Genomic DNA, 14,255 nt, shown 5'->3' with positions numbered 1-14,255 from the left:
GTAAATACATATGAAATCTTGCCAAAATTTGGCAACTTTACTAAAATTGTGGCAACCTTACCAAAATTTAACAATGCCAAAACTTAATAAGGTTGAAAAAGGTAGCAAAGTGAACAAGCTCTAAATCTTTTTTTTAGAATTTTAATTATGACACGGAGGGGAGAGAAGACTTTTTGCGTGCGAACACCACTAGGCACTGGATGATGTTCTATATATGTGGGTCCTTAAAAAGAATATAATCTCCAAAAGTTTGGTATAGATTATAGGAGAAATATACCCATGCATTTGGCAATTGGATGGATGGATTATTTCAAGTTGGGGCTTATGCTTGCCAGCAGCAGAGAACCAGACTCGTGATGACTATGTGTTGACTTGCTACTCAAAAGAAAACCAAAAAGAATTAAAAAGAAAATGTGAATATTAGGGAAGGACCGTGTTTCTCATCAAAAAGAAATTCTAACATGGCTGTTGGGAATCAATGTTTTTTATTTTCCTTTCATGTATCGTCATGGCAGATCATGCATGTAAGCTTGTTTGTTCTCATCGATCTGTAACAAAATGATGGTGTGTTAATTTGTGGTGTAGTAGTATAGTTATTTGTTGAAGTATAAGTAAATTGCCTGCCTGCCTTTTCATAGCAGTTTAAATTGTTAGGTTGAACTAGCTGTTGCATGCAACTCAATGATATTAACCCCAAGCTATGTGCGCTTCATGCTTTGGTTCTTCTTAGGAATTTTACACATAGCTTGATTAGGTGAAAACCATCAACGAATTTTACCAGTAGGGCACTGCAACAAGCCAAGAAGGGGGGATGAAATTGTGATCATTTTTCTGTCCTCTCAACTCCTTCAACAATATGTTATCTGAATGTGAAATTTGTTGCACTTAGTTGATTATGTTATCTGAATGTTTGGGCCTGTCACCTGACACTCCAACCTTACCTGAAGTACTCAACATGATGCCCTTTGCTGCTGAGTTTGCTTCTCTTAAGAATGGGCATAATCAGGCATGTCATCTCTTGAAAGTTGAAACCATCTGAGAAGAAATGCTAACTGTGTTACTAAAATGGCCATAATCACCAATTCATTTTCATCTTCACCAGAGTCAATACCAACAGAGGATCACTCAAAGTATCACAGCATCATGGCAGACATTCTCCTGCTTTTACACAAATTATTCAGGAGAAGCTGGCATGCAAGTCAAACTTTACCAGTTACTACCACACAGCAAAGAAAAGCAACATAGAGGGCAATATTTTTATAGCTTAATCAAAAGCTAGCACTACTGCCACAGTGCTCTCTACCCATTTTAAGCTCAAGCATATGAAAATCCATGAAACTAGCTTAATTATGCTTATTGCTGCCAGTAGTGTTCAGTTCTACCAGGCAGTAACCTTCATGCCCAGAGTTTTCTGGGCGAAGGCGACGAGGTTCTCGATCTCGGACTCGTCCACGAAGCCGCTGTTGTCCCTGTCGGCGTGGCGGACGGCGCGGCCGGCTTTCAGGCCGGAGAACCAGCCGCCGCGGCGGCGGATGGCCTCCCGGAGCTCGCCCCGGCTTATCCGGCCGTCGTTGTCGGTGTCGAACTGCTTCAGCCAGTTCTTGAAGTCGTCCACGGTCATCTCGCGAGAGGACGGGATGCCCCTGATCGCCATGGCTGGCGTCTGCAAAAGTTTCACAAGAGTGATTGCTCGCTTCGAGCTAGGAGGAAGGGAGTGCAGGTCAATGCCTCGCAGCTGCACCTCCTTTTATACTGCCCTTGGATGTTCACATCGTTGCATTAGGATGTGGTTTTTGTCACTCGAATGTACATACACTTGTTTCATACACATCACCTGAAAAATTAGTAAGATAAGTCAATACTATATGATATATTATTCTACAAACATGTAACTTCAAATTTGACTCATATAAATAAATAATTAAGTAACAAATATTAATTGTAATAGTATGCACTTTTGATAGTTTTTTTTTCTACTTGTGTAGGTTGAATTTTAACTTTAAAAATTGAAATAATATATATTGATCTATCTTGCTATTTTTTTTAAAAAAAAATCATGACTTTTTAGGTGACATGTATGAAATGAGTGTATATCTATTTAAGTGACAATTTTTATCGTAGCTTTATTCGTTTCTATCTGCAGGTTGCAAGGGTTCTTTGCTCATAGTGGAAGACACGACATTTGCTCTCTTTACTTTGGCATCGTATCTCCCATTTTGTGTGCGCTTTTTTAGATAATGGAAAACCTTCCACTTGTGTGTATCACGTTGTTTTGTTATTTGGACCTGCAGAAAAATATCACACTGTTACGTTCCAGCTTTTATCTGATAGGACGAGAGAGAATGGCATATCTTTTTCTGTGATGTGTCGGCATTTCAATTATTTGATTCCAGTTCTCGCTGTGATGACCAGCCAGCTGCAATTGTAGGATCAACTTCAGACTACAGTGTGTGTGTGTATATGAAGATGAATTATTTCTTTGTGGGCACACTGATCTCACTTTCTGAGATGATCATGATATTGGCCACATATTTAAGTTGTAATTCACTAGTATCATCATTTTTGTCCCACGAATCATGTAGGAGTTTTTCTTTAGTTTAACATACACTCCATATGTACGATGAAAACTACTTATCATATTAGTATTTTCGTCCATGGATCTTCTAGGCTGCTTCGAACCTTTCATCTCCGCATTCTGAAAATACTGAATTGATTGTGTTAGTACAGTCATATGATTTGGTTTAAAGCGAATGGAAACTGGAAGAGTTCTTAAACTGCCTCCCAACTCATTTTCAAATACTATGTGCATAGGAGTTAGGAGGACTTAGAACCAGAAAAAATAGATATTCGTTCTCTAGGATATTTTGCTGCCAGAACATTAGCCCTTCTGAAAAATATAATGGCATAAAGTTTTCTACTTTGTCTTATTATGTGTACCCATCTAACCCAAATTCTAAACTGTACTACATTCTCCATTGTGATTCCCTCTAGCCTATGGGTCCTTGAGAAGAACAGTATCTCGGAAAGTTTGGAAAGCACGTGCGAGGATAGCATTTGGTACTTGGTAGGCATGAAGCAGATTCTTCATTCTTCAGTGACTGACCAGCCCACGGAGGAAACAGGATGAGATTCTTACCACACTGGCTACTTCGAGTGATCGAGCAGCACAAGTACACACAATTGTCTGTTTTATTATCCGCTTGTTCCGTTGCTGTCCATGGAACTTCGGCAGGAAGCCACCGTCTTACAGTTTGAGAAGGACAAAGAGGCTTACTATTCTATCTGTTGGCTGTAAGGGTTTGAGAGGAATAAAAAGGCTAACCATTCTATCTGTTGGCTGTTGGATGATTTATTTCTTTGTACGCACACTGATCTCACTTCAGAAAAGGAGTACTTATCGTATTACTGTTTTCATCCATAGATCGGGCCTACCTTCAGGGCAGCTTTGAGCCTTTGGTAATTGGTTTTGTCTGCAATCTTAACTGATTGTTCGAGGAGCAGAACCATATGATTTGGTTTCAATTTGCAAGTGAATGGAAGCTGGAAGAGTTCTTAAATTGCTTTTCCCAACTCATTTCAAAAGCGTAGATAGGAGTTAGGATCAGAAAAAATAACAGTATATATATAATGGCACAACGAACCATGTGTTTCATTCTGAAAAATATAATGGCGCAAAGTTTGCTACTTTGTCTTACTAGGTGCACGGTGTACACCCATCCATCCAACCCAAATTCTAAACTATACTACATACTCCATTGTGATTCTCTTTAGCCTATGGGTCCTTGGGAAGAACAGAGTCTCGGAAAGTTTGGAATGCACGTGCGAGGATAGCATTTGGTACTTGGTAGGCATGAAGCAGATTCTTCATTCTTCATTGACTGACCAGCCCACAGAGGAGACAGGATTGGGATTCTTACCACACTGGCTGCTTCGAGTAATCGAGCAACGCAGGCGCACACAATTATCTGTGTTCTCATCCACTTGTTCTGTTGCTGTCCCTAGAACTTTGTCAGGAAACCACCATTTTATATTTCTATCTGTTGGCTGTAAGGGTTTCGAGAGGAATAAAAAAGGTTAACCATTCTATCTATTGGTTGTTAGGGGTTTGTCTTTACTAGCTAAATAGATGTGCCTTGCTAGTAACTTTTTTGGTTTGTATTTAATGTAGTTATCGAATCAAACATGGTGTTCACTTGGTTACTACATGAAGTAGTTAGACAGTATTTAAGCACCTTGATTATGACCTATAATTTTCTCTGTTAAGGCTATAGTGAATAGCAAGAGAGAGCATGAAAATCAGAATAGCTATCCACAATTCCACAAATGCACAAACACCGTTAATAAATTACCTTCATAAGCGTCTTCGATCAAAAACCGCTATTCCCGGAGGGCCGGAGACGACGATCTTCTCACTGGCTGCGGGTGCGGCTGCATTGGTTTCACCTGTTCCAATTCAGCCGCAGCTCGCGATGAATCCCTCCCTGCACGGAACGAACAGGGTCAGATCGGAGCGGAGGAGAAGATGCGGTCGCCGTCAATTCCACCGATGCGTGCTGGGTGCCCTCACCGGCGGTGGCTCCGACGAGAGGAGGAGGAAGGAGGCGGCGGCGTCGCGTCGATGGGATCTCATCTCCGGCGAGGCGAAATGGATTTGCAAAACAGCCCCTGGTTGGACCGCTGCTATTGGAACCGGTCCTTAATTTGTTTAAAAGAGCTCCTTAGTTTTCCCTTTAGTTGGTAGGTATCCTAAAGTTTACAAAAGAGACCCTATTATTATATCCTGAAGGCAGCGAAAACTACTGAACACATAAGGCTCCATATGTGATAGACTATGAGCGATAAATTCTTAATTGACACATCTTAAAAGTGGTAAAAAGTTAAATGCCCCGCTGAACTCAGCCAACTTCTTCAAGCCATTGATCGCCATTTCTTCGGGTCTTCCTTGTTTTGACTGCACACCATGTTACCGTCCAAACTGCAAGACAGCATTGCTTTGCTTTGCATCTTATTACTCCAATTTGGAGTGCTACGATCGCATGCTTAATGGAAGAACTGTGATATGTTCCTATGTTAGTGGCTGAATTCTTGACAGTGTGAGGTGCTGCCTGCAAGTCGTTCTTCACTCATGAAAATCTGAGCCAATTTAGTTTCAGGTGCCCTTGATCTAGTGCTTGTGTTTTTTTTCTTACATTTACATAGCTTTAGGTCTTTCTTGTGGTTCACTGTGAAGAATATATGGCAGAAAGCCTCCTGTTCTTTATGCAGACAAACCCCATTGCTGTAGGGTGCCATCTCAAGATTCTTCATCACTACAAAGTTATTGTGATTCTTTTTTATTGCAACTTTGGGTGTTCTCTGTGGGACCTTGAGAAGAACAGGATCTTAGAAAAGGTATTCAATTCTTGTGGGACGGATAAACTTTAGAGTGGGGATGAATAAGATTTGTAGGGTCAGCATGAGGCATATTCTTCTTTCTCTGACCAAGAATACCCAAATGTTCTTTCGTCAATTGCTGTATAATTTCGATGGCAATTGACAAGACCTGTATGTCTGGACCATCCTCCTTTGTTTGTGTGTTTCATGTTTGATTTGGTTGTTTCATGCTTTTGCTGCTGCTACTTGGGCTCTGGAAGGAGGTGATGGTGTTACTGTCTGTGTTCAGGAAAAAAAAAAACTAAGATTAGACAACCATTTTGCTGAATCTTTCCTTCAGTTCTTTTTTGTACAATTTCTCCTTCAGTTTTACCACATGGTTGTTGTTCATTTCTGAATCTTAGTGTATATGCAAATCTGTTCCTGCAAGAACCAACATTACTTTGAGAACATATTGCCTGCCTGATGCTCTTTTGGACATTCCATTAGAAACACACTATTAAGATCTTCACAAAAGATAACTGAGGCACACAGTTGGGAGGAAGATTACACAGAACAATATTATACCCAACAGAAATATGCCACTAGTCAGATCCTTTCCAGTTTGAGGAGATTACAGAACATAGCTACACTCAAGGAATGCACATTTCTTTGCAGAATTTATCCAAAGTAACCCAAAAAATTGTTATAAACACACCACTATACGCCCTCTGGTTGTTTACACCAACAAATTAAATCAAAACTTAAGTTAGACACCAAATTTCAAGACCAATTAAATTAACTTATTACAGCAATGTACAGAAATAAAACTGCCCAAGACCTGGGACCTTGTTATCTTCTGCTATGTTTATGCCCGAGTCTTTCTGGATAAAAGAGAGCCCATTAGTGGGAAGAAAGATTTCTTCCTCCGCAGCTTCCGATTCGGAACAAGGTCCTCATAACTATTACCTGAGAACTCTTTGTAGAAAGAATCCTTCTGTTCAACAATTCTCTTAGGTGAGCTACTCAAAGGGTTAACTGCCCGTTTCGCGGCTTCTTGAGCTTTCCTGCGCTGCTCATGATCAGCTCTCCATTTCCTCAGTTCCTGCTCAGCAGTTAGTTTCCCTTGGTTTGCTCTCTCAGCTCTCTCTAATGCTCTTTCAAGAGCTTCCTTCTTCTCATTCATCCTCTTGGATGCTTCACATAGTCTCTCTAGGCTATTTGATTCAGACGCCTTTGCCGACTCCACCTGTGCCAGTGCTTCTGTGACACTCTCATGTGCCAGCTGTTCAGCTTCATGCACTTTCTTGCTAAGGGCGTAATACTCGCTCAGAGGAAGTGTCACTCCTCTGGGAGAATTCTCATCATCTCCTGCCTCTTCACTTTCTTGCAATGCTTGAACCGCCGCAAGCGCTAGCTTCTTGGATGCTTTGGATGCATCTATTTCTTTCAGAACAGCACTTAACCTGGTATTTACTGTGGCTGCAGCTGTTTTGGTTTTCTCGGTTTCTTCCCTTGCCTTCCTCACCTGCTCTTGTACTGAGAAAGCTACCATCTTCGCGTCCTCAGCCTCCTGAGCTGCCTCCTGCAAGATCCTAGGAAGTTCTACCATCCTCTCTTGAGCATCTTCTTCTTTAGACTTTACATATTCTATCTCTTGTTTCGTCCTATTGAGCTCAGCTTCTAGTGCACAGATTGCAATAGATGCCATACCTTCCCTCTGCTGCAATTCAACAAGTGAAGATTTCTCATTGTCCATTTCTGATCTGAGGGTTGTGGCTGCAAGTTTGAACAATTTGGCCTCATTTTTTGCCTTTTCTATGTTTGCTCTAACCTCTTCAAGCTCCTTCTGTGCTGAAGCTAGAGCTTCCTTAACTGGACCACTAATTTGTTGAGCATCATCAGGCCCATGTTCTTTCGCAAGTCCTTCAGCTTCTTCACTAATTACATTTTGTACATAAGTTGCCAGCTCTGACTTGAGGCTACGCAGCCTGCGTAAATTTGTATCTAGATTCTGCTTCACATCACTTTTGGACAGAAGCTTATTGTTGAGTTGCTGAAGCTCCTCTTGTGCCTGTTGCAACTCTCTATCCCAAGCAACGCAATCTTCCTCCTTCTCCAATGCTGCACCAATTCTACGTTCTTCTGCTTCATGATGTGCAGCATGCGCCAACTCAAGAGAACCTTTGGATGCAATCAGTTCCAGCGTCAGTTCCTCCACTCGCTTCTCAATGTCCTTCCCAACAGAAATAACTTCCTCTGACCTTTTGATAGCTGTGTCCCTTTCATTGATTAAGGTAACATACTGCTCATGTACTGTTTTCAGCTCCTCTTTCACCGAGTTTAGTTCAGCAATAGCCTTTTCATGCCTTTCTTTGGCAACTTCAATTTGAGTCTTGGCTATCACACTAGCTTCGTCAGCTACTCCTTGCTCGATTTCTTGCGCTCTAAGTAGTGCAAGCTCAGAATCCTGTTTTGCCTGAACTTCTTCAACCTGTGCTTTCTCAAGATTATGCTTCAGTTCCTCAATAATTCTCCGGGTGTCCTCTAGTTCATTGACTACTTGTGATTTAACCATCTCAGCAGCTTCTAGTTCCTCTTTATAGAGTGGAATTTCCTTTTGAACCTTCTCAAGTTCAAGTTGTATGAACTTGCGCCTCTGCATAATAAAAATATATTTTAGACTCTGTGCATGGTTAGAATTCAATTGTACAGCATCTCTGTTTTAATTCTTCTACAAAGCCTATTATCCACTACAGTTTTATAAGAGTGACAAGAATTACCTCCATCATTTGAGCTTTGTGGGCTTTCCAATCAACAATTCCTCCAAACTTGGTGACAGCTTCTCTAACAGACTCAAAAGGTGCAGCGGTGTCAATAAGGCCTTTATATGGACTTTCAGGTGCCGCTCCTTGTTCTTCTACCATTTTTGGCTTTACAGCAACATTTTTCTGATCTATCCTGTCTTCTTTAGAATTCATTTCATCTGTCAACATAGTTTCAGCACCAGCTGAGACATTGACAGACAAATGGTTCACCTCAAGGGCATCTTCTGAAGAACCATCTGCCTCATCCTTTACCAAGTGGTTGAATGCCTCACTTAGTCCTGAATTAGAGAGAATTTCAGGAATTGCATCTGTTGCAGAGTTAGATTCCATGTGGGGCTTTGTTGAATCAAGGAGGGACCTTTCTACGATCGATGAAGGTGAATCCATGCAACCAACATGATCTGTCAGTCCATTAGAGTATTTCAAAATGACTGGTTGGGATGATTTTTCGCTGTGCGCATTTGGTTTTTCATGATTACTACTGTTACCTGCATCATCCTTGGTGGCAGGTGGAGTTGGGTAGTACACAAAAGGTCCTGAACTTTCTATTGGAGATGAAGATGAATTTACAGAATTCTCTTTTGAGTTACTTTCTTCAGAGGAACAAGTTAATTCCATTCCTCCAAAGCCTTCTCTAAGCCCCAGCTGGTTTGCTCCTAAAGAAATTCTGAAAACAAAACAATTATCAGGTTACAGAAACATAAATTATATCACAAAATCCAAGCACTACAAGTAGGTTCTGTAAACAACGCAATTATCAAGTTACAGAAACAAGAACTAGAACACAAAACCCAAGAACAGCAAGTAGGAAGAGCATACTGCACGACAGGTAAATCTCAGAACGATTTTTGAGTAGTAAATTATCCTGAACTTACATTGCTCACTATTGTACATTCTATCAGTATTGCAATCCAAGGTAGAACAAACTGAATTGCATTACAGAGCACTCCTACAGGGCTCTTGTGCGTTAACTGAATATGCAAACACCAAAAGATCTTAAGTGGATGCAGTTCTAGATGGATTAATCATTGCCACGACCTGACATTGATCCTGCTTTCTGCCTGCCTTCAATAATTTAGTATTACTATTGAACCCAACCTTTATGTGTGTGTCCTGAACTGAAGTAGTACCTTTTTGCAAAGAAAGAACAAAAGCAAAGCAACAAAATATAGCAAACCATTTTTATATTTGCTCCTAAAAAATGATATGTTTAGACCATCATTGTTTCCCAGCAATTATGAGTCTCTAAGCCCCCCTAATCATGTTCAGGTTGTGCTTCAAAGTTGAATACTTTGATCTTGAAGGTTTGCTCGTCCGTACAGATCCATAATAACCATCTTGCAGCATCATTAGTCAACCATTAATTTCGAAATTACAGAGCTAGTTCTACCTGCAATGTGAATAAATACTTCATTGATGTTACCCAACTAGCTAAACAAAAGAAATGTTTCTTTTTTGGTACGGCAGAGAGATCCTCCTCCTCTTCCTTTTCAAATTCCATGCAAATATTAAGAAAAGATGGTTAAAAAAAACAAATATTTCCCTTCCCATGGCCATACACGATTTCATGCATCACACTATCAAATTAGTTTCACTAATCCATCAAGTGAACTCTAGTGGGCAAAAAAAAAAAAAGGAAAATTTCCCCAGTCTTTTATCTGCTACTTGTGTTCTAGAGAGAGAGAAAAGAAGAACAGATTCTTCATCACTCTGTAAATCGCTTGCATTAGACTGAAAGTGGCCAAACCAACAAAAGAAAAACCAAAGAGGAAAATCACACAAAAAAAAAAGACAAATCCAACAAAACCAAACGAATCAATCAACTAACCACGAACTCATCGCACTCTCGCGGAAAATCAATCAATCATTCAATCAATGGCGGATTGCTGCAGCAGAGGCAGGTGGAAAACTTACTCGAGTCGAGTGGAGGAAGAAGGAAGGATTCCTCGCGCTCGCGGGGGGCCTTCTTTCGCGGTGATTTGGATCTCCACTCGATCGATGCCTTTTCTTTTCTTGTTTTTTCCTTAGCCTTTTCTTCTCCTGCTGCTTCTCTTTAATTAATTTGGGAGTTTAATTTGAGAGGAGATGCGGGTGCGTACGTGTGTGTATATGCTGCAGTTTGTCTGGATCGGGGAGCTCCCACTTGGTCGGCCGCTACACATGCTGAGATAAAATAGAGTGGATTGCACTGCACTTTTGTGAAAAAACACCTCCAACTTTTGTCATCTTTGCACATCTAACCTTCTCGTGGTCCATGTGATTTACTACCTCCGTATAGCAACCTAGTATGGGATGAGGCTGTCGAGGAGAGATCCTCAATAGCGGGGAATCGTGAGACCCCCCCCATTTGTGAGTTCGGTCGGGGGCGGAGGCTCATCTCTTGGAAATCACTCGCTCGTCCCTAGGATCACCGGCAAGCTTGCACACAATCGGATTATACAGGTTCGGGCCGCTATGGAGCGTAACACCCTACTCCTGTGTTTAGGATTATGGATGAGTTTTACAAAGATTTCTTCACTCTAGAAAGCGCTCTCGCTCCCTCCCTCCTGGAGTTTAGGTTTTTTCTCCGCCTTTTCCTGTCTCAGTGGGCAGGGTCCTCCTTTTATAGCTCAAGGGGATACCACATGCGCCGCCTCTACCTACCCTCTATCGGAGGGGGATCCCACTCCACTTTTCCTGGGCTTTAAACCGTGCCTTCTCCCGGAAGCTAAGCAACAACCAGCTCTCGAGTGAAACCAGGCGCCGCCCCCCGCCTGACACGGGGGACAGCCCTGTCATTCCCTCATAAATGAATGATGACCTGTGACAGCCCTTCCTCGAGCGACGCTCGGACATGACGGGTCATACCCACCCCCACTCCGCCGGGTACAAAGGCGACGTGAGGACATGGTTGCCCTATCTGTCGGATGTGACGGTGCCAGGCTGGTCATAGACCGGTCACATCCGTTGGACAGAGGTTAGCTAGGCGCGCCGCACGTCTGCCCTTACCGCATTAAATGCGGTGAGGGACAGTTGGGGCGTCGCACATTTATGGTTGTTCAGCCTGTGCTCCCGCTCTTTCCCTTCGCCGCGTGGCAGCCGGGTGAGGGCCTCGGGGCGAAGCCGTGGGATAGCCCGAGGGGGTGACGCCATGCCCCGAGGCCCCCCCCCCCCCTCGCGGCTTCCACGACTCGCGTGACACGCAAATGGGGCTAACTTGCAGAGTCACGTGGCCGGAGGGAAAGTAATTCCCCTCTACTTCACATACCCCCGGGTCCATATCTCCGACAGTAGCCCCCGGCGCTATATCAGGTATCGATTTCTTGAGATCGTTCTGACATGGCGCCTCACGACTCCTCGAGCTGGGGTTGTGGGCCCGGCAGGGGATCCAAAAGGTTATCGCCGCGTGGCCAGGTTGGCGTGCCAACCATAACAGCGGTTTGACCGCCACTGACTGCGCTCATGATGAAGATGCTTGAGGCGCGATAATCCCGGGGGGTCAGTCAGACCACGCCTCGATTCTCCCGCTCGCTACTCCTGCGGCGGTAGTGGTGATGGTTTGCTCAACCTGCGCTCATAGCCGTTGTGCACTCCACCTCGAATGCGCCACTGACAGACGCACTAAAGGCGGGAACGGATACAACGGGCGACGTGATGATTGGGCGCAAGATGCGAAGAGACAAATGCGGGCGCGAGAATCGTGGGGGCAAGTATGGGAGCGCGAAACGAGGAGGCAAGTGCGGATGAAGCGAGGATAAAAGGGGGCGGAGGCAGAGACTCTGCCCCCTTCCTTTCGCCAACCGCCCACTCGTCCTTTCGCTTCTTGAACCCTAACATTCTCGCCACCTCATACTGTCTCGCGCTTCACGCTCTCCGCCACTTCTCCGTCGGTTGCCATGGCCCAAGACACTGGCGACGCAGTGCTCCCTTCCTCCCGCATCACAGCAGACAGGCACCTTAGCCTTCCCCGCAAGATCATGCCAGACAGTGCCGTCGTGCGGGCGGGAGAGTCGCGGCCGCGGCCGCGATATCCGGAGCGATCCGTGCACCTCTTGTCCTTCGCCATGACGGGCTTGATTCCGCCGTTCTCCAGATTCTTCCATGAGGTTCTGGATTTCTATGAAATTCATGCCTTGCATCTCACACCCAATGCCGTGATGACGCTGGCCATCTTTGCGCATTTGTGCGAGATGTTCATTAGGGTGCGACCGATAATGCGGTTGTTCCAGGCCTTCTTCATTCCGCAGCTGTTGCAAGGCGCGGTGGGGGGATGCTACTTCCAACCCCGGCCAGGCACAGCAGGTCAGTACATCGAGAGCCATCTCCGCAAGAAATGGGAGGACTGGAAGAAGGATTGGTTCTACATCGCGTTGCCGGACCATCCGCGACTTCGAGTTCCCGCTGGCCCTCCTGAAAGGTCCGCCGCATGGCTGGTGACTTCGGAGCTGGGCGAGGAATACGACGCGGTGTGGGATCGCCTTAGGGGCCTGCGGAGCCTGGGCCTCACGGGGGCGATGGTCTTTGGCGATTACTTCCGCCGCCGCATCGCACCTCTTCAGGAACGATCCCATGGAGCGTGGGAATACATTGGTCCCAACGACCCCATGCGGACGCATGTGGGCGAGCGTTGGGACTGGGGTGTGGAGGACGCGAAGATGGTGATTCGGCGGGTGCTGGGCCTAGACTCCGCCGAGCCAACACTAATCCCAGATGGGATTCTTCCCCTCTGCTGCGACCGCGACCGGGAGAGCATTCTGGCCGTGATGTCTGTCGTCAGCGCCGGTAGGAGTCGGTCCAGCCGAGGCGGCGCCAGCGGTAGCGTCGTCGGCACGGGTGGCGGTGGTGCGACCACGGGCGGGAGCCGGGCCGGCGGTCCAGGCGGCGGTGGCTCAAGGGTGCCTAGATCGAGCCGCGGACCCGGAGACGATTCCACCGGCGACCCAAAGAGAAACGGAAGGTGGCCTATTCCCGGCCGCCCTCTCCCCCGCATGGAGGAGGTGCCGAGCGTGCAGCGGATCGTTCGCCAACGGGCCACAAGCGACCTGCCGGGCCCGAGGCTGGTCGGAAAAAGAAGCGGCTCTGGAAGATAGGGCAAACGGAGCCATGCCGGGGGGGGGGGGGGTTTCATCGAGCCCCCAAAGTGGACCTTCAACCGCCCTCCCCGTAGGTATGACTGTTGGCGCTCACTTCGGTGCTCTTACCCAACCCATTTTTTTGTTCCTTCTTTTTCTTTTGTTAACATGATCTGGGTTCCCTTGTAGCGAGGTTCCTTCTCAGGGAATCTCAGGGTCAGACCCCCCGCAAGGGACACGCACCGGGCCCGATCCCGAGCGACCCTCAGGCGGGACCCGTCCTGCTGGGGGCGGCAGGGGTGGCGACGCTCCTCCCGGGGGTGGCTCCGGGACCAGTGTCCATGCAGAGCACCACCCAGGATCGGGGGGTGAAGGAGGTCGCGGCCTGGGAGCCGAAGCCGGAGGTGGTCCCGAGCCCGAGGTTGAGGTCGAGGCTGGGGGCGGTCCCGGGCCCGAGACCGAGGCCGAGGCCGGGGGCGGTCCCGAGCCCGAGGTTGAGGTGGAGGCTAAGGGCGGTCCCGGGCCCGAGGCCGAGGCCGAGGCTAGGGACGGTCCCGGGCCCGATGTCGAGGCCGAAGCCGGGGGCGGTCCCGAGCCCGAGGTTGAGGTCGAGGCTGGGGGCGGTCCCGAGCCCGAGGCCGAGACCAAGGCTGAATCCACTTGAGGACCCGAAGCGGGAGGGTGAGAGGGACAGCCGTTCCCCCTTGCGCTTGGGGCGCCCTCGAGGCTGGCCTCTCAGAAGGGGGGCTGAGAGCAGCCCCCAGTCTCGCGGGGGATCCAACAGTACCCCGTCGTCCCGGGGGCGGACCGCGGCCTTTTCCTCCCCGACTCCGGCAAGTATGGAGCCACTTCTGCAGGTGCTCGCTGCTGCCGACTCCACTATAAGAGAGGGGCTGAACACCCAAGTTCAAGCCCTGGCGGAAGAGCGGGCGACCCTGGATGCAGAGTGGGCATAGCTCGCCGCGGACCGCGCGAGTCGACGAGGGGCATCGCGCCGTGGACGACATGGTGACGGTGGGGCGCA

At 46.7% G+C, this 14,255-nt stretch overlaps 2 protein-coding genes across 5 annotated transcripts; both read right to left on the bottom strand.

Moving 5' to 3' along the window:
• Positions 1 to 1,057: 1,057 nt before the first annotated feature.
• LOC127779103 (polcalcin Phl p 7-like) lies at positions 1,058 to 4,685 on the bottom strand. 2 transcript variants are annotated; one of them, XM_052305799.1, is made up of 4 exons: positions 4,568 to 4,685; positions 4,350 to 4,481; positions 2,196 to 2,704; positions 1,058 to 1,834 (listed from the first exon to the last, which is right to left on the bottom strand). In XM_052305799.1, exon 4 carries the CDS (start codon positions 1,652 to 1,654, stop codon positions 1,379 to 1,381), a length of 276 nt encoding a protein of 91 aa, XP_052161759.1. In that variant the 5' UTR covers positions 1,655 to 1,834; positions 2,196 to 2,704; positions 4,350 to 4,481; positions 4,568 to 4,685; the 3' UTR covers positions 1,058 to 1,378. The 2 variants fall into 2 exon arrangements, with proteins under 2 accessions (XP_052161759.1, XP_052161760.1); XM_052305800.1 differs by lacking the exon at positions 2,196 to 2,704.
• A 1,249-nt stretch (positions 4,686 to 5,934) lies between these two features.
• LOC127779098 (protein WEAK CHLOROPLAST MOVEMENT UNDER BLUE LIGHT 1-like) lies at positions 5,935 to 10,319 on the bottom strand. 3 transcript variants are annotated; one of them, XM_052305792.1, is made up of 4 exons: positions 10,095 to 10,319; positions 8,669 to 8,847; positions 8,136 to 8,581; positions 5,935 to 8,011 (listed from the first exon to the last, which is right to left on the bottom strand). In XM_052305792.1, the coding sequence occupies exons 2-4, from the start codon at positions 8,796 to 8,798 to the stop codon at positions 6,221 to 6,223; spliced, it is 2,367 nt and encodes a 788-aa protein (XP_052161752.1). In that variant the 5' UTR covers positions 8,799 to 8,847; positions 10,095 to 10,319; the 3' UTR covers positions 5,935 to 6,220. The 3 variants fall into 3 exon arrangements, with proteins under 3 accessions (XP_052161752.1, XP_052161753.1, XP_052161751.1); XM_052305793.1 differs by having other exon boundaries at positions 8,136 to 8,542; XM_052305791.1 differs by having other exon boundaries at positions 8,136 to 8,847.
• Between the last annotated feature and the right edge of the window lie 3,936 nt (positions 10,320 to 14,255).

Source organism: Oryza glaberrima, chromosome 7, assembly GCF_000147395.1.
Source record: "Oryza glaberrima chromosome 7, OglaRS2, whole genome shotgun sequence".
NCBI classification, from domain to species: domain Eukaryota; kingdom Viridiplantae; phylum Streptophyta; class Magnoliopsida; order Poales; family Poaceae; genus Oryza; species Oryza glaberrima.
Note: the sequence above shows the minus strand (reverse complement) of the source record. Positions and strands in the feature narration are given on the sequence as shown.

Coding starts and splice junctions, on each gene's coding strand:
- LOC127779103 (XM_052305799.1), bottom strand. CDS start 1,654: ATGGCGATCAGGGGCATCCCGTCCTCTCGCGAGATGACCGTGGACGAC.
- LOC127779098 (XM_052305791.1), bottom strand. CDS start 8,798: ATGGAATTAACTTGTTCCTCTGAAGAAAGTAACTCAAAAGAGAATTCT. Junction 8,012..8,135: donor ACAAAGCTCAAATGATGGAG/GTAATTCTTGTC, acceptor TTTATTATGCAG/AGGCGCAAGTTCATACAACT.